Source organism: Blastocystis sp. subtype 4 (genome assembly GCF_000743755.1).
Source record: "Blastocystis sp. subtype 4 strain WR1 chromosome Unknown seqid_0076, whole genome shotgun sequence".
NCBI classification, from domain to species: Eukaryota; class Bigyra; order Opalinata; family Blastocystidae; genus Blastocystis; species Blastocystis sp. subtype 4.
This window is the reverse complement of record NW_014569471.1, coordinates 27,225-36,729: the sequence shown is the minus strand read 5'-3', so window position 1 is coordinate 36,729 and position 9,505 is coordinate 27,225. Positions and strand designations below refer to the sequence as shown.

Genomic DNA, 9,505 nt, shown 5'->3' with positions numbered 1-9,505 from the left:
GATCTTCCTTCTCTATCTTCATTCAAAGGAGATGGTAGCAATCTCGATTGGATAGGCAGCGTGATATTGGATAGTAATGCTTGAGTTTGACTTTGAATTAGACATTCCATTACTCACTGATGAAGGAATACAGATGAGAAATGGATTCTGGAGTGTGGAGCAATTGCATAGTTCAAGTATGCTTGATTGACTGATAATGATTGAGATGCTGATTCTCTTGATCGATTCATTCGACAGGAGAGTAACAAACTATGAACAGATGAGATTATTCCACAGGCATCAAATCTTTCTGATTTTCATTCTTCCATTTATTCCATATTGACCTACTCTCTAATTATTGGATTGTATAGTAATGTGATTATTTTGTTCATTATCAACCATCTGTGTTGAACGAAAGTATCTGCATGCTAGAGGATCTCATGAAAAGCCTAGCTCACCAAGAGTAACTTTCCAAATGACCGTAACCACCCACATACAATATCTGAGACCGATTCATTACTGCAGGGTATATCGAGATCGTTTAGTTCTTAATAGTCATCTCTTAAGATACCCTTCCAATATGGTGCCAATTAATCCGCATTCATGAAGACAAGATACATCTGTTACTTCTTAGATAATCACAGCCGTCATTCATAACGAATTCCCGTTTCTATCCGAAGTCTCTTTTTGAAACACTGTTTCTGTTACAGAACATTCCATCTTCATATATATTTGATGGTTCCTTCTGAAATGTCATTAATGGCAAGAAAAACATTGGTCAAATCATTAAAGTTTGATTCGGATGATCTTGTGTTGTATATTGATTTTGGTATAGCTGTAATTGTCCTCTTATTATTGATTATCTCAATTTTTTTATATTCTACGGGATGGTGGTCGAAGTTGATGAAGACACATCAACAAAGTCAAGATCCAGAAAATCCGGAGAATGTTATTACAGTCGTTTCTGATGATCTTACCGTTCCATGTCTTGGTGAGTCTGAGCCAAACGAATCTGTGTATCATGTCGATTTTGCACACAACAGGAGCTATAAGAACCCTATCATGTCCGTTTCCATCATTCCCACTGTCCCTACAGAATTGTTTGTATTAGATGATGCTGAATCAGCTGATAACTACGTTTATGTTTCATTTGTAACCCATCAGTTGGTTGTTTGTTGCCATCATCTTTTCCTGTTTTTCTTATATATTACTCTTATCAGAATATTGGTAACAGATGAATGAAGAGGAAGCTGTTATAACTACTGAAGGTGATGCAAAAGTGATTGATGAACATACGCAGATCCTAAATGCTGAGGAAGAGGAAGAAGAAGAGGAGGAAGAGTATTCTGAAGAGGAGTACATCCAAGCCACTCGTTACTCCTTTGAACTCAAGCCGGATCATTTTATATTTGATTTTAAGGATTATGAGTCTGAAGATGAAGAAATTCAAGATGATGAAGAGGAGGTGGAGGATGAGGGAGAATTAGAGGATGAGGATGATAATGACAAAGATGGAATGGAGGAAGATGGACCTGTGGATGAGGAAATGACGGACCAGCAGCGTGTTGGCATTATTCCACTTGCTGATGTCTAGGCACAAGCGGAACGAGAAGCAAAAGAAGCTGTTGAAAAGAATATCACTCGTCGAATGGGTTGGTTTGACATGATCCGTCGTCTTGAAAGAAAAGTCGTAAATGGTTGATATTTATTGTTTCCATAATATCTAGAGAAGAAAATGGCTGAAGCTGGTGGATACGATTTAAATGATCCTTTCATTGATGATGGAAATCTCAACAATCAAGAAACATATATCAACGTATTGATCGCTCGGTTTCTGGAATGTAGATACCTGAACCTCCTCCTTTCCAAGTGATGCGTTACAATCCAGAAGAAGCCAACTCTGGCAAAGTTCCGTAAGATTTTGTATTACTTGTTATCCATAGAAGTAATGAAACCTCAACAGATACGACAAAACGAAGTTAGGATAAGGAAATGTCATAAGCTGTAGAGAAAGGTGAGAAGTATGTATTGAACCCCAAGCAGAAGCAACAACTTGCTGCATGGAACCAATCTCGCGAGGTCTCTGCCCTACTCAACCAGTTACGTGTATACTTTGTGTTGGTTTATTATCAGTAGGAGAAGGCAGAAGTGGTGTTGGCACAGGCCTATGCAAGAAATCAAATGCCATCTGAGTTTGATGATCTACTTGAGAAGCTCGATATCGAAGCCACAAAAGGCCAGAAAACACGCCCTACGGCACTAGTCCTCGCTCTTTCCGAGATTATTCCATTTCACCCACAAACTATCAAAGGTCGGTTACGCTTGCTTCAACGACGTCGTGAAAGTTTGGAAATTGATTCTACATATGAGCGGAAGCGATCACAATTCCTTCTCTTTGTAGGTAAGGATTTTGCTATTCATGTACAGATAAAACAGTGGGCTGAGAGTAACAATGGTAAACCCAAATGGACTACGGAGACGAAGCTCCGAATGGCCGAGATTTATCACATGCTAGAGAATCGGGTTGAGAAAGATAATCAGTATGGTTTCTGTGAATTAAAGAGCATAGATTACTGAAAACAGAGCGGGTTGATAGCGTATTGGATTTTGATACTGAATTCTCAAATCTGACATCGCTCGTTCTTCCTTGTTTTGCCCCTGGAGCTCTGACAATTATGGATCTGCAGCAGGAATTCCAGAGTGCAGCTCATGATGAGGAGTTGAACGAGGAGGAAAAGGAGGAGGAAAAGGAGGAAGAAGAGGCAGTGATAACTACAATTGATCCTGCAGATCAGGTCCCTTCTTCACGAAGTCAGGAGTTGCAATCACCTATGCATTCTCCAAAGATGGAACGAAGTCGGTCAAAGCATGACGACAAGAGTTTTTGTGGTGGATTAGAATGATTTCTAGGAGCTCCCTCTACTAAGGTTTTGTTTTGGAGAGATGATGTGGTTGTTGTATGTCTATACAAACAGAGATTATAAATAGAACCCCATTGCTGGAGAGAAGTATCAACATGTATGTTTCAATGGCAGTGACTTCATGTCGATTGTTTCTTACCGATTTACCTCGTTTTTAATCAGTGCTATCAAATTTTTCACAGACGCTTCAGGAGAACTATAGTAGTCGATGTTCTGCCCAGAGACGATTTGTGAACAGCCAACTACGGAAAAAGCATTTTCCAATCTCTATGATTCATTTTCAACAATTATCTACTTACAGACATCGCACTAAACCCGCTGGAATATGATTCACTTCCAATAGAGTACAAGCAATAACGAGTGTTATGAAACACATTACGGAGGGTATCCGCCTTTTCCAATTCGTTCAAGAAAGAAGGATAAGAGGCTAAATATCAGAATCCAGAATAAAAGAGCGTACATAGTTGTCTTCCAAATGGTAAAACTGAAATTATCAGGATTAATATTCTAACTGAATCGAGAAGATGAAAACGAAAATCATCCAAGAGGATAGTTCGGACTGTATAGCAATCGCTATCACAGGAACGAATGACTGCATTTACCAATAATCGTTCCCAACCTGTCTGATCACCATAAACGAGTAATACAGACGTTGTTTCATCCATGAGCTATTCTATACATTAGGTACTATCATATCCTCGTACAAATCGATTATTCAGTCACATGGATGACTTGGGATCCCCCACTTTTCTAACAGAGTATTTAGTATTGAATCGAATAATGCGTAAACTCTTTCTTTTCGCTATTCTAGCATTCGTTTGTGTTTGTGAAGATGCCATTTTCGAGATGGGAACTCCAGAACATCCTAAAGAGAATCTTCCTTTCAACGATGACGTGACTGTAAAGACACTTGTACACTCAATCTGCTGCTTTCATTCTAGTATATGCCTGAGGATTGTTCGGACATGGCTGTTGATGGTGACGAACTGGGCGTTCACTATACTGTTTGTGTTATGGAAGAGTGATTAGATAGGGATATCTCTATACAAATGGAAAGAAGTTCGATTCTTCTCTCGATCGACGTCGTATCTTCCCTGTGACTCTTGGAGAACATCGTGTGATTAAGGGATGGGAAAAGGGTCTTTGGGGAATGTGTGTTGGGTAGAATCGTTGTAGAGCATGAATTGTAGGGAGAAACGTCGTCTTGTGATTCCTGCTGGACTGGCTTATGGAAACCGTGGTGCTGGAGACTTGATTCCTGCAGGTAGCCGAATTGGATGTGGTGTTAACTCTAGGTGCTACGTTGGTATTTGATGTGGAGCTTATTGGTATTCGAGGAAAGGGTAAATATGCTAATAAGTAGTTTGTTTTCTCAAACACACCATTTCTTAACAATGATCATACTGGCTTTTGGAATCTTGATTTGAGGAAGGATACTAATGATCTGATTGACTACAGTTGCTCGAGCGAGGTCCTTTTCAGCTGGAGGCAACTTCGCCATAATATCAAGCATCCATGTAGGGGTATCTGAAGTACCCGTAACTATTGCAATATTCAATTTGCCGATGTCCATCGCCTGACGTTTTGATCGCATCTCCAGTTCTTGATCGATGTAACTCCTTCGTAACACGAGTGATTTGTCCTCTTTTGACTGAGGTTCAAACTATCTATCATATCCACATTCTCATTCCTTACACCCTGAGCCATATATCGTTTCATCCTTCCCATCATCCCTCGTAACATTTTCCTATCGTCATTTGCTTTTACAAATCGTTCTTCGCTCTTTTTCAGCTCATTTAATGATGTAACTCGCATATCATATTGACTCTGAAGACTCAGTAACATCTCCCATAGAGTTGTGCAACGCTCCATTCCAATTAACTGAATGCTGTTCTCGAGGAGAAGACGAGCATTCTCGATCTGTTGATGATCGAGTAAGAATTGCACGTAACTCTGTACAAATGTTTCATCCTTGCTGAAGAATGCAAGTCCAGAACGATAAATATTGAGAGCTGACTTCAATTGATGATTCACATCAGCTTCTAAATGAGCTAATTGTAATCATTTCTTTTAGTTTCTACCTGCTGCTATAAATAGATCAGGTTTGAGTAAGGCCAATCGAGAACGACGGAATATCTCTCGTGATTCCTTGATTCCTTTCCTTCTTCGAATAAACTGTTGATATCCGATCCATCCTCCGGGAACATCCAATATATCAACCATTTGCTCATAGACATGATTTGCTTCATCGATCCGGTTCTGACTTTCATAGAAATCTGCTATTGCTAATCGAAGAAATACACAATTTGGAATTGCTCGAATGGCATCATGGAGAATCGATTCACATGTCTCCCAACTGAAATGACTCTCGTACTCAGCATAACTGAGCCAGATATCAGGTGAGAAATGACAACATGCAAGACAACGACGATACATCATATTCATCTGATTGTGAAGAACATCCGATGGGAGTTTCATCGGATTGGTAGCCTCAAATGCAATCGCTTTCTTCCAGAGAGATACTTGTACGAAATCGGAATCTGTCATATTGCGAATCGAGAAACTCTTCAAATCAATGTCTTTCCAGACTTCTTCTCGTTTCTTGTACCTGTGAATCAGATGAAAACTACTGCTCCTACACAGTGGAAGCAAGCTTATATGCTTCAACAGAACTACTAAGAGCAGCAATAATGGCACGTTTCTTCTCATCAGCAGACATGTCAGGAGTAGTCACCTGAGAAGCCTCGAATTTGCTGTAATCTTCCCAAAATATATCCACATCTAGCAATAAGAGATAGAAAGAAGACCAACTTCGGATTGGTAAGGATACTACATGTTGGAAGAACGAACGCCACGCAGCAATACATTGGTTTGTGTAGGTAATATCCTCAGAGTTCCGCGGTTGATGTTCTAAGAAGGATTTATAATCGCGAAACAGCACATCAGAATCAATAAAGAAACCGACTGTGTTGATTGCATACATATAGACCTTCTCGACCTCCTTGCGTGCGTTCAACAATTCGATCCCAGCCTTTCCATACAACAACTTCTTCTCATAATAATGACAATAATAGACAAAGACATCGATACTGGCACATTTCATCATGTTGTCACGGAGAAGCTATATTATAATCTCATTTCGTACTTACAGCTTCAACTCCTGCATAATTGTGTGCTCGTGATTCTACATCACAGAACATACGCAAAAAGTGTCCACTTCCAGGGAAGTATTCCAGAATCACCCTAAATACACTTCTTGCTCCCTCAATATCGGCATCACGAAGACTGGAAGCCAAATTTGTCCATGCTTCGCGATCATTCTCATTTTGCTTCACAGCTTCCAAATACTTCACAATCTATACCTCACATCAACACAACACCAGGACTTCAGGACTTAGATTTCTTGTTTGTAATTCCTTCAATTTTGAATCCTCTTTTGGAGGTGTCTGTGGAACTACATATCACGTTATCGTACTACTACACACCAGGTACAGGTGCCTGTTTGATAGGTTGGGTAAAGACCTCATTTGAATTGAATCGGATATTCTAAAAGATCAAATACATACATCTGCAATCTCACCGTCTGAGCACTTGTATCAAGGGCTTCATCTTCAAAGTCATCTGAATCTGACATTCTAGATCAAACTAGATGATTCCGATGACAATATGAAACTATTATTCTATTCCCGCGATTCTAAAACAAACAGAATAATGGACTCTGAAACGATACAAACATGTATACTTTGCTCCCCAATTATCTTGAATAACCAGCTGGAATAATTGAAATAGTTTTTCTCCCTAAGAATGAATTCTCTCCAGCATTTCCACTTTGTATTCACTTTTACAAAATTGAGTAGTTTCTCCATGAATATCGTATTCACACTTGCTAACGAGACGAATTGGTTGAGAACTCTCATTCTCATAACCCTTCAATTCAATTCCTCCTTTTTCATTACCCAAATTTCCATAAGCTTTGGAGCCGTTCTACGGTCCTCTGTCACATACTGACTAATGTGATCGATACTGAAGTATTCGGGATTCCGAGGCTGTAAAACTCGAACTGTAAACATTGCTTTTGAAGAGTCCATCGGATAGCAATATCCCTTCTCCGTAGGTGGCTAGTTGAGAGATATCAAATATGTGTACATTGATTGCTAGAGATGGATCTGCCTGCTGAATGGACCACGCAAAATACGCCCCTGAAGGAGGTTCTGTTGTCCATCTACAAGTCATTCTTATATACCAATACCACTTTCTTCCTGTCAGCACTCTACCTCCATTCTTCTCATAGGCATAATCAATTCGATCTGTTCCATCGATCCGAACTCTTCAAGTAAAATCATCTCTCCAACCTCACCTGTGACGAATCAAATTCAACTGATTATTGGTTTCCTCCAAGGCTGATTTCAAATCAGTAATCTGCTCTTGGAGGAGTTGAATCTGTTCCCTCTGCCATTTGATGTGTCGCTGCACTGCATTGTAATCTGAAGTCATAAGTGTGTAATCCCGCACAAACGACTCATGATCCTCCTCCACTTGCTTGTGTATCCCTTCCATCCTCACTCGGACATCCACAATCGTCTTATCATACAAACTTTTGAACAACCGAGTCAGAGATGACTCATTCAACATATCACTTAATCGCTGAAGCGCTGTCTCTACATTCCTATTCTTATCTAAAACGGAGGAAATCTATCTAACAGGAAATAAAGACACTCTACAGATTGGTTTTGTGAATGGATAATGAGAAAGAACTAATCATCAATCAGAAGGACAATTTAAACGAAAACCGATATAATACAAAGGACCACACATATCACAAGTAACCATTTTGTAAACCACTGTCGAATCGTAACCATCTTCATCATCAAAGAAATGGAATCCATACTAATTCATCCTCATCGACAATCGATAGCTTTTCATTCATAATATCCTCTTCTTCAATACAGTGAGGTTGCGGATCTCTATATTATCACAATCCTTTTTAAATCAACTACAAAGAAGAGGTATCAGTCTTTGAATCTTCTCCCGTGAGCGAATCCCTCATCTTTTTGATTACTTTCAAGAATCACGGGAATTAGGATAAGAAAAGAACCTCATATTATTGGGATGAAAAGAGGGCATTTCTTGACAATTCCAGAATTCGATTTCTCATTCAAATCGACCCATCAACAACATGGAGGATCCCTCATTAGAGAAAGGGACATCTCCAAAAATTCAGAGAAGTGAACATAAGTCGGATCCTCGTGTTTTGACAAGGGAGGATCTTGATAATACTCCAAACCAACGGCAGTGTGGTATTTTATCTTGTTTATCATTTTTAGATACTCACATTGATACTGATCTTGATGTCGCCTATTCAATTTTGTTTGAAGAGGCAAATAATGAATACATTAAGGAGAGAGAAAACGAAGAACGAGCAAAGGCAAACGGAAAGAGTCTTATTCCTCAACGTGTCTTTCAATCCTTTCTAGATAATGTAGAACGGGATGTCTCTGATTATGTAATAAGTATTGTTGTCATTTTATGTAGTCAACAACTCTGAATCTCTCTACCCGACTGAGACACGAAGAAGCTACAACAAAAAAGGAGATCCAAGAGTGTAGAAATGACGTGCTGCTTGTATGTGTTCTTAGGCTTCGTGATGTGTAGTTAAAACGGAATCGGGCCCTATTAGAAGTCGAACGACTGAAGGTATCTGAAGAATTGAAAAAGGTGAAGAGAGTAATTCTTTTGCTATCGAGTGATGAGTAGGAATCTGAAGTGTTATCTCGACGGGCGGAACTCATTCAACGATCAAAACGTCTCCGGTCACAGGGAAGTATTTTGTATTCGATTCCTACAATTCCTCCTCGTTATCAGACGAATTCTCATAAATTGCTTGCTATACTGAATAATGAACTTGAAAAGAAAATAGAGTCGCTTAAACGACGACTGGAATAATGATTTGTTTGTTGTTTCAATCAAAATCATGATTTGAGCGCCTTAGGGATTCGGTAAGGTGGCGCAAAATGACATCAGATATCTCGCCACTTCTTCCTTAAATCACCAATCACTTTAGCAGTCGGCACAAATGAACGACAGTGAGAAATTGAGCGGTACAAAGGAGATTATGATACTGATATCTAGATTCATTGAAGAAGTCACCGTATGCTTTGAGAGTTATTGATTAGATAGATTTAGTAAAAAGGAATTCTGGGATAGTGTGCATACGTTGTCATTTCAGGAGAAAGCGCTTTATGAGTTTTTAAATGTTATTTATAATGATGGTATAGTGATGCTGATTATTCCAAAGGATCGATTCCGGTGAGTTTGAGTTGATGAGGATGTAATTATCAGATCTCAAGGATTCGCCGAAAGCATGCATTTAAGGTTGTTCGTAATGCATTATACATTTTCTTCCTTTTCCTCCTTATTTGTGATTTTGTAGGAGTTGAAGGTTTCTTTTCATTTAGATTAATGTTATTATCTGCGCAGTCTGTTTTTATGCATGGAAGCTACTTCTTTGTGGCTTGACGGCTTATGGGTTTCTTTTTGTTGGCAATTATGTTCGAAAACTTCGCTTTAGTCTCATCCTTATCTTTTTCGTCCCTATTTGTATATTC

General features: G+C 39.2%; 5 protein-coding genes across 5 annotated transcripts; 3 read left to right on the top strand and 2 right to left on the bottom strand.

The window, feature by feature from the left end:
- Window positions 1–1,213: 1,213 nt before the first annotated feature.
- On the top strand, window positions 1,214–3,102 carry JH06_1515 (hypothetical protein; the record flags this gene model as incomplete). The annotated part of the gene is given in 11 exon segments (XM_014672776.1): window positions 1,214–1,561; window positions 1,574–1,676; window positions 1,707–1,795; window positions 1,825–1,892; window positions 1,923–1,957; window positions 1,988–2,100; window positions 2,116–2,376; window positions 2,407–2,519; window positions 2,549–2,859; window positions 2,890–2,936; window positions 2,968–3,102. 11 exon segments carry the CDS (start codon window positions 1,214–1,216, stop codon window positions 3,100–3,102), a joined length of 1,623 nt encoding a protein of 540 aa, XP_014528262.1.
- Window positions 3,103–3,680: 578 nt separating this feature from the next.
- Window positions 3,681–4,263, top strand: JH06_1514 (hypothetical protein; the record flags this gene model as incomplete). The annotated part of the gene is made up of 5 exons (XM_014672775.1): window positions 3,681–3,812; window positions 3,842–3,904; window positions 3,934–4,061; window positions 4,091–4,164; window positions 4,196–4,263. The coding sequence occupies 5 exons, from the start codon at window positions 3,681–3,683 to the stop codon at window positions 4,261–4,263; spliced, it is 465 nt and encodes a 154-aa protein (XP_014528261.1).
- Window positions 4,264–4,272: 9 nt separating this feature from the next.
- On the bottom strand, window positions 4,273–6,534 carry JH06_1513 (hypothetical protein; the record flags this gene model as incomplete). Its single annotated transcript, XM_014672774.1, is given in 10 exon segments — window positions 4,273–4,563; window positions 4,596–4,951; window positions 4,982–5,508; window positions 5,540–5,681; window positions 5,712–6,021; window positions 6,050–6,084; window positions 6,103–6,256; window positions 6,281–6,354; window positions 6,386–6,446; window positions 6,481–6,534. 10 exon segments carry the CDS (start codon window positions 6,532–6,534, stop codon window positions 4,273–4,275), a joined length of 2,004 nt encoding a protein of 667 aa, XP_014528260.1.
- Window positions 6,535–6,829: 295 nt separating this feature from the next.
- On the bottom strand, window positions 6,830–7,947 carry JH06_1512 (hypothetical protein; the record flags this gene model as incomplete). The annotated part of the gene is given in 7 exon segments (XM_014672773.1): window positions 6,830–7,018; window positions 7,047–7,122; window positions 7,153–7,227; window positions 7,258–7,558; window positions 7,691–7,787; window positions 7,807–7,864; window positions 7,898–7,947. 7 exon segments carry the CDS (start codon window positions 7,945–7,947, stop codon window positions 6,830–6,832), a joined length of 846 nt encoding a protein of 281 aa, XP_014528259.1.
- A 129-nt stretch (window positions 7,948–8,076) lies between these two features.
- On the top strand, window positions 8,077–8,843 carry JH06_1511 (hypothetical protein; the record flags this gene model as incomplete). The annotated part of the gene is made up of 5 exons (XM_014672772.1): window positions 8,077–8,197; window positions 8,225–8,403; window positions 8,433–8,522; window positions 8,553–8,624; window positions 8,655–8,843. The coding sequence occupies 5 exons, from the start codon at window positions 8,077–8,079 to the stop codon at window positions 8,841–8,843; spliced, it is 651 nt and encodes a 216-aa protein (XP_014528258.1).
- Window positions 8,844–9,505: the final 662 nt, after the last annotated feature.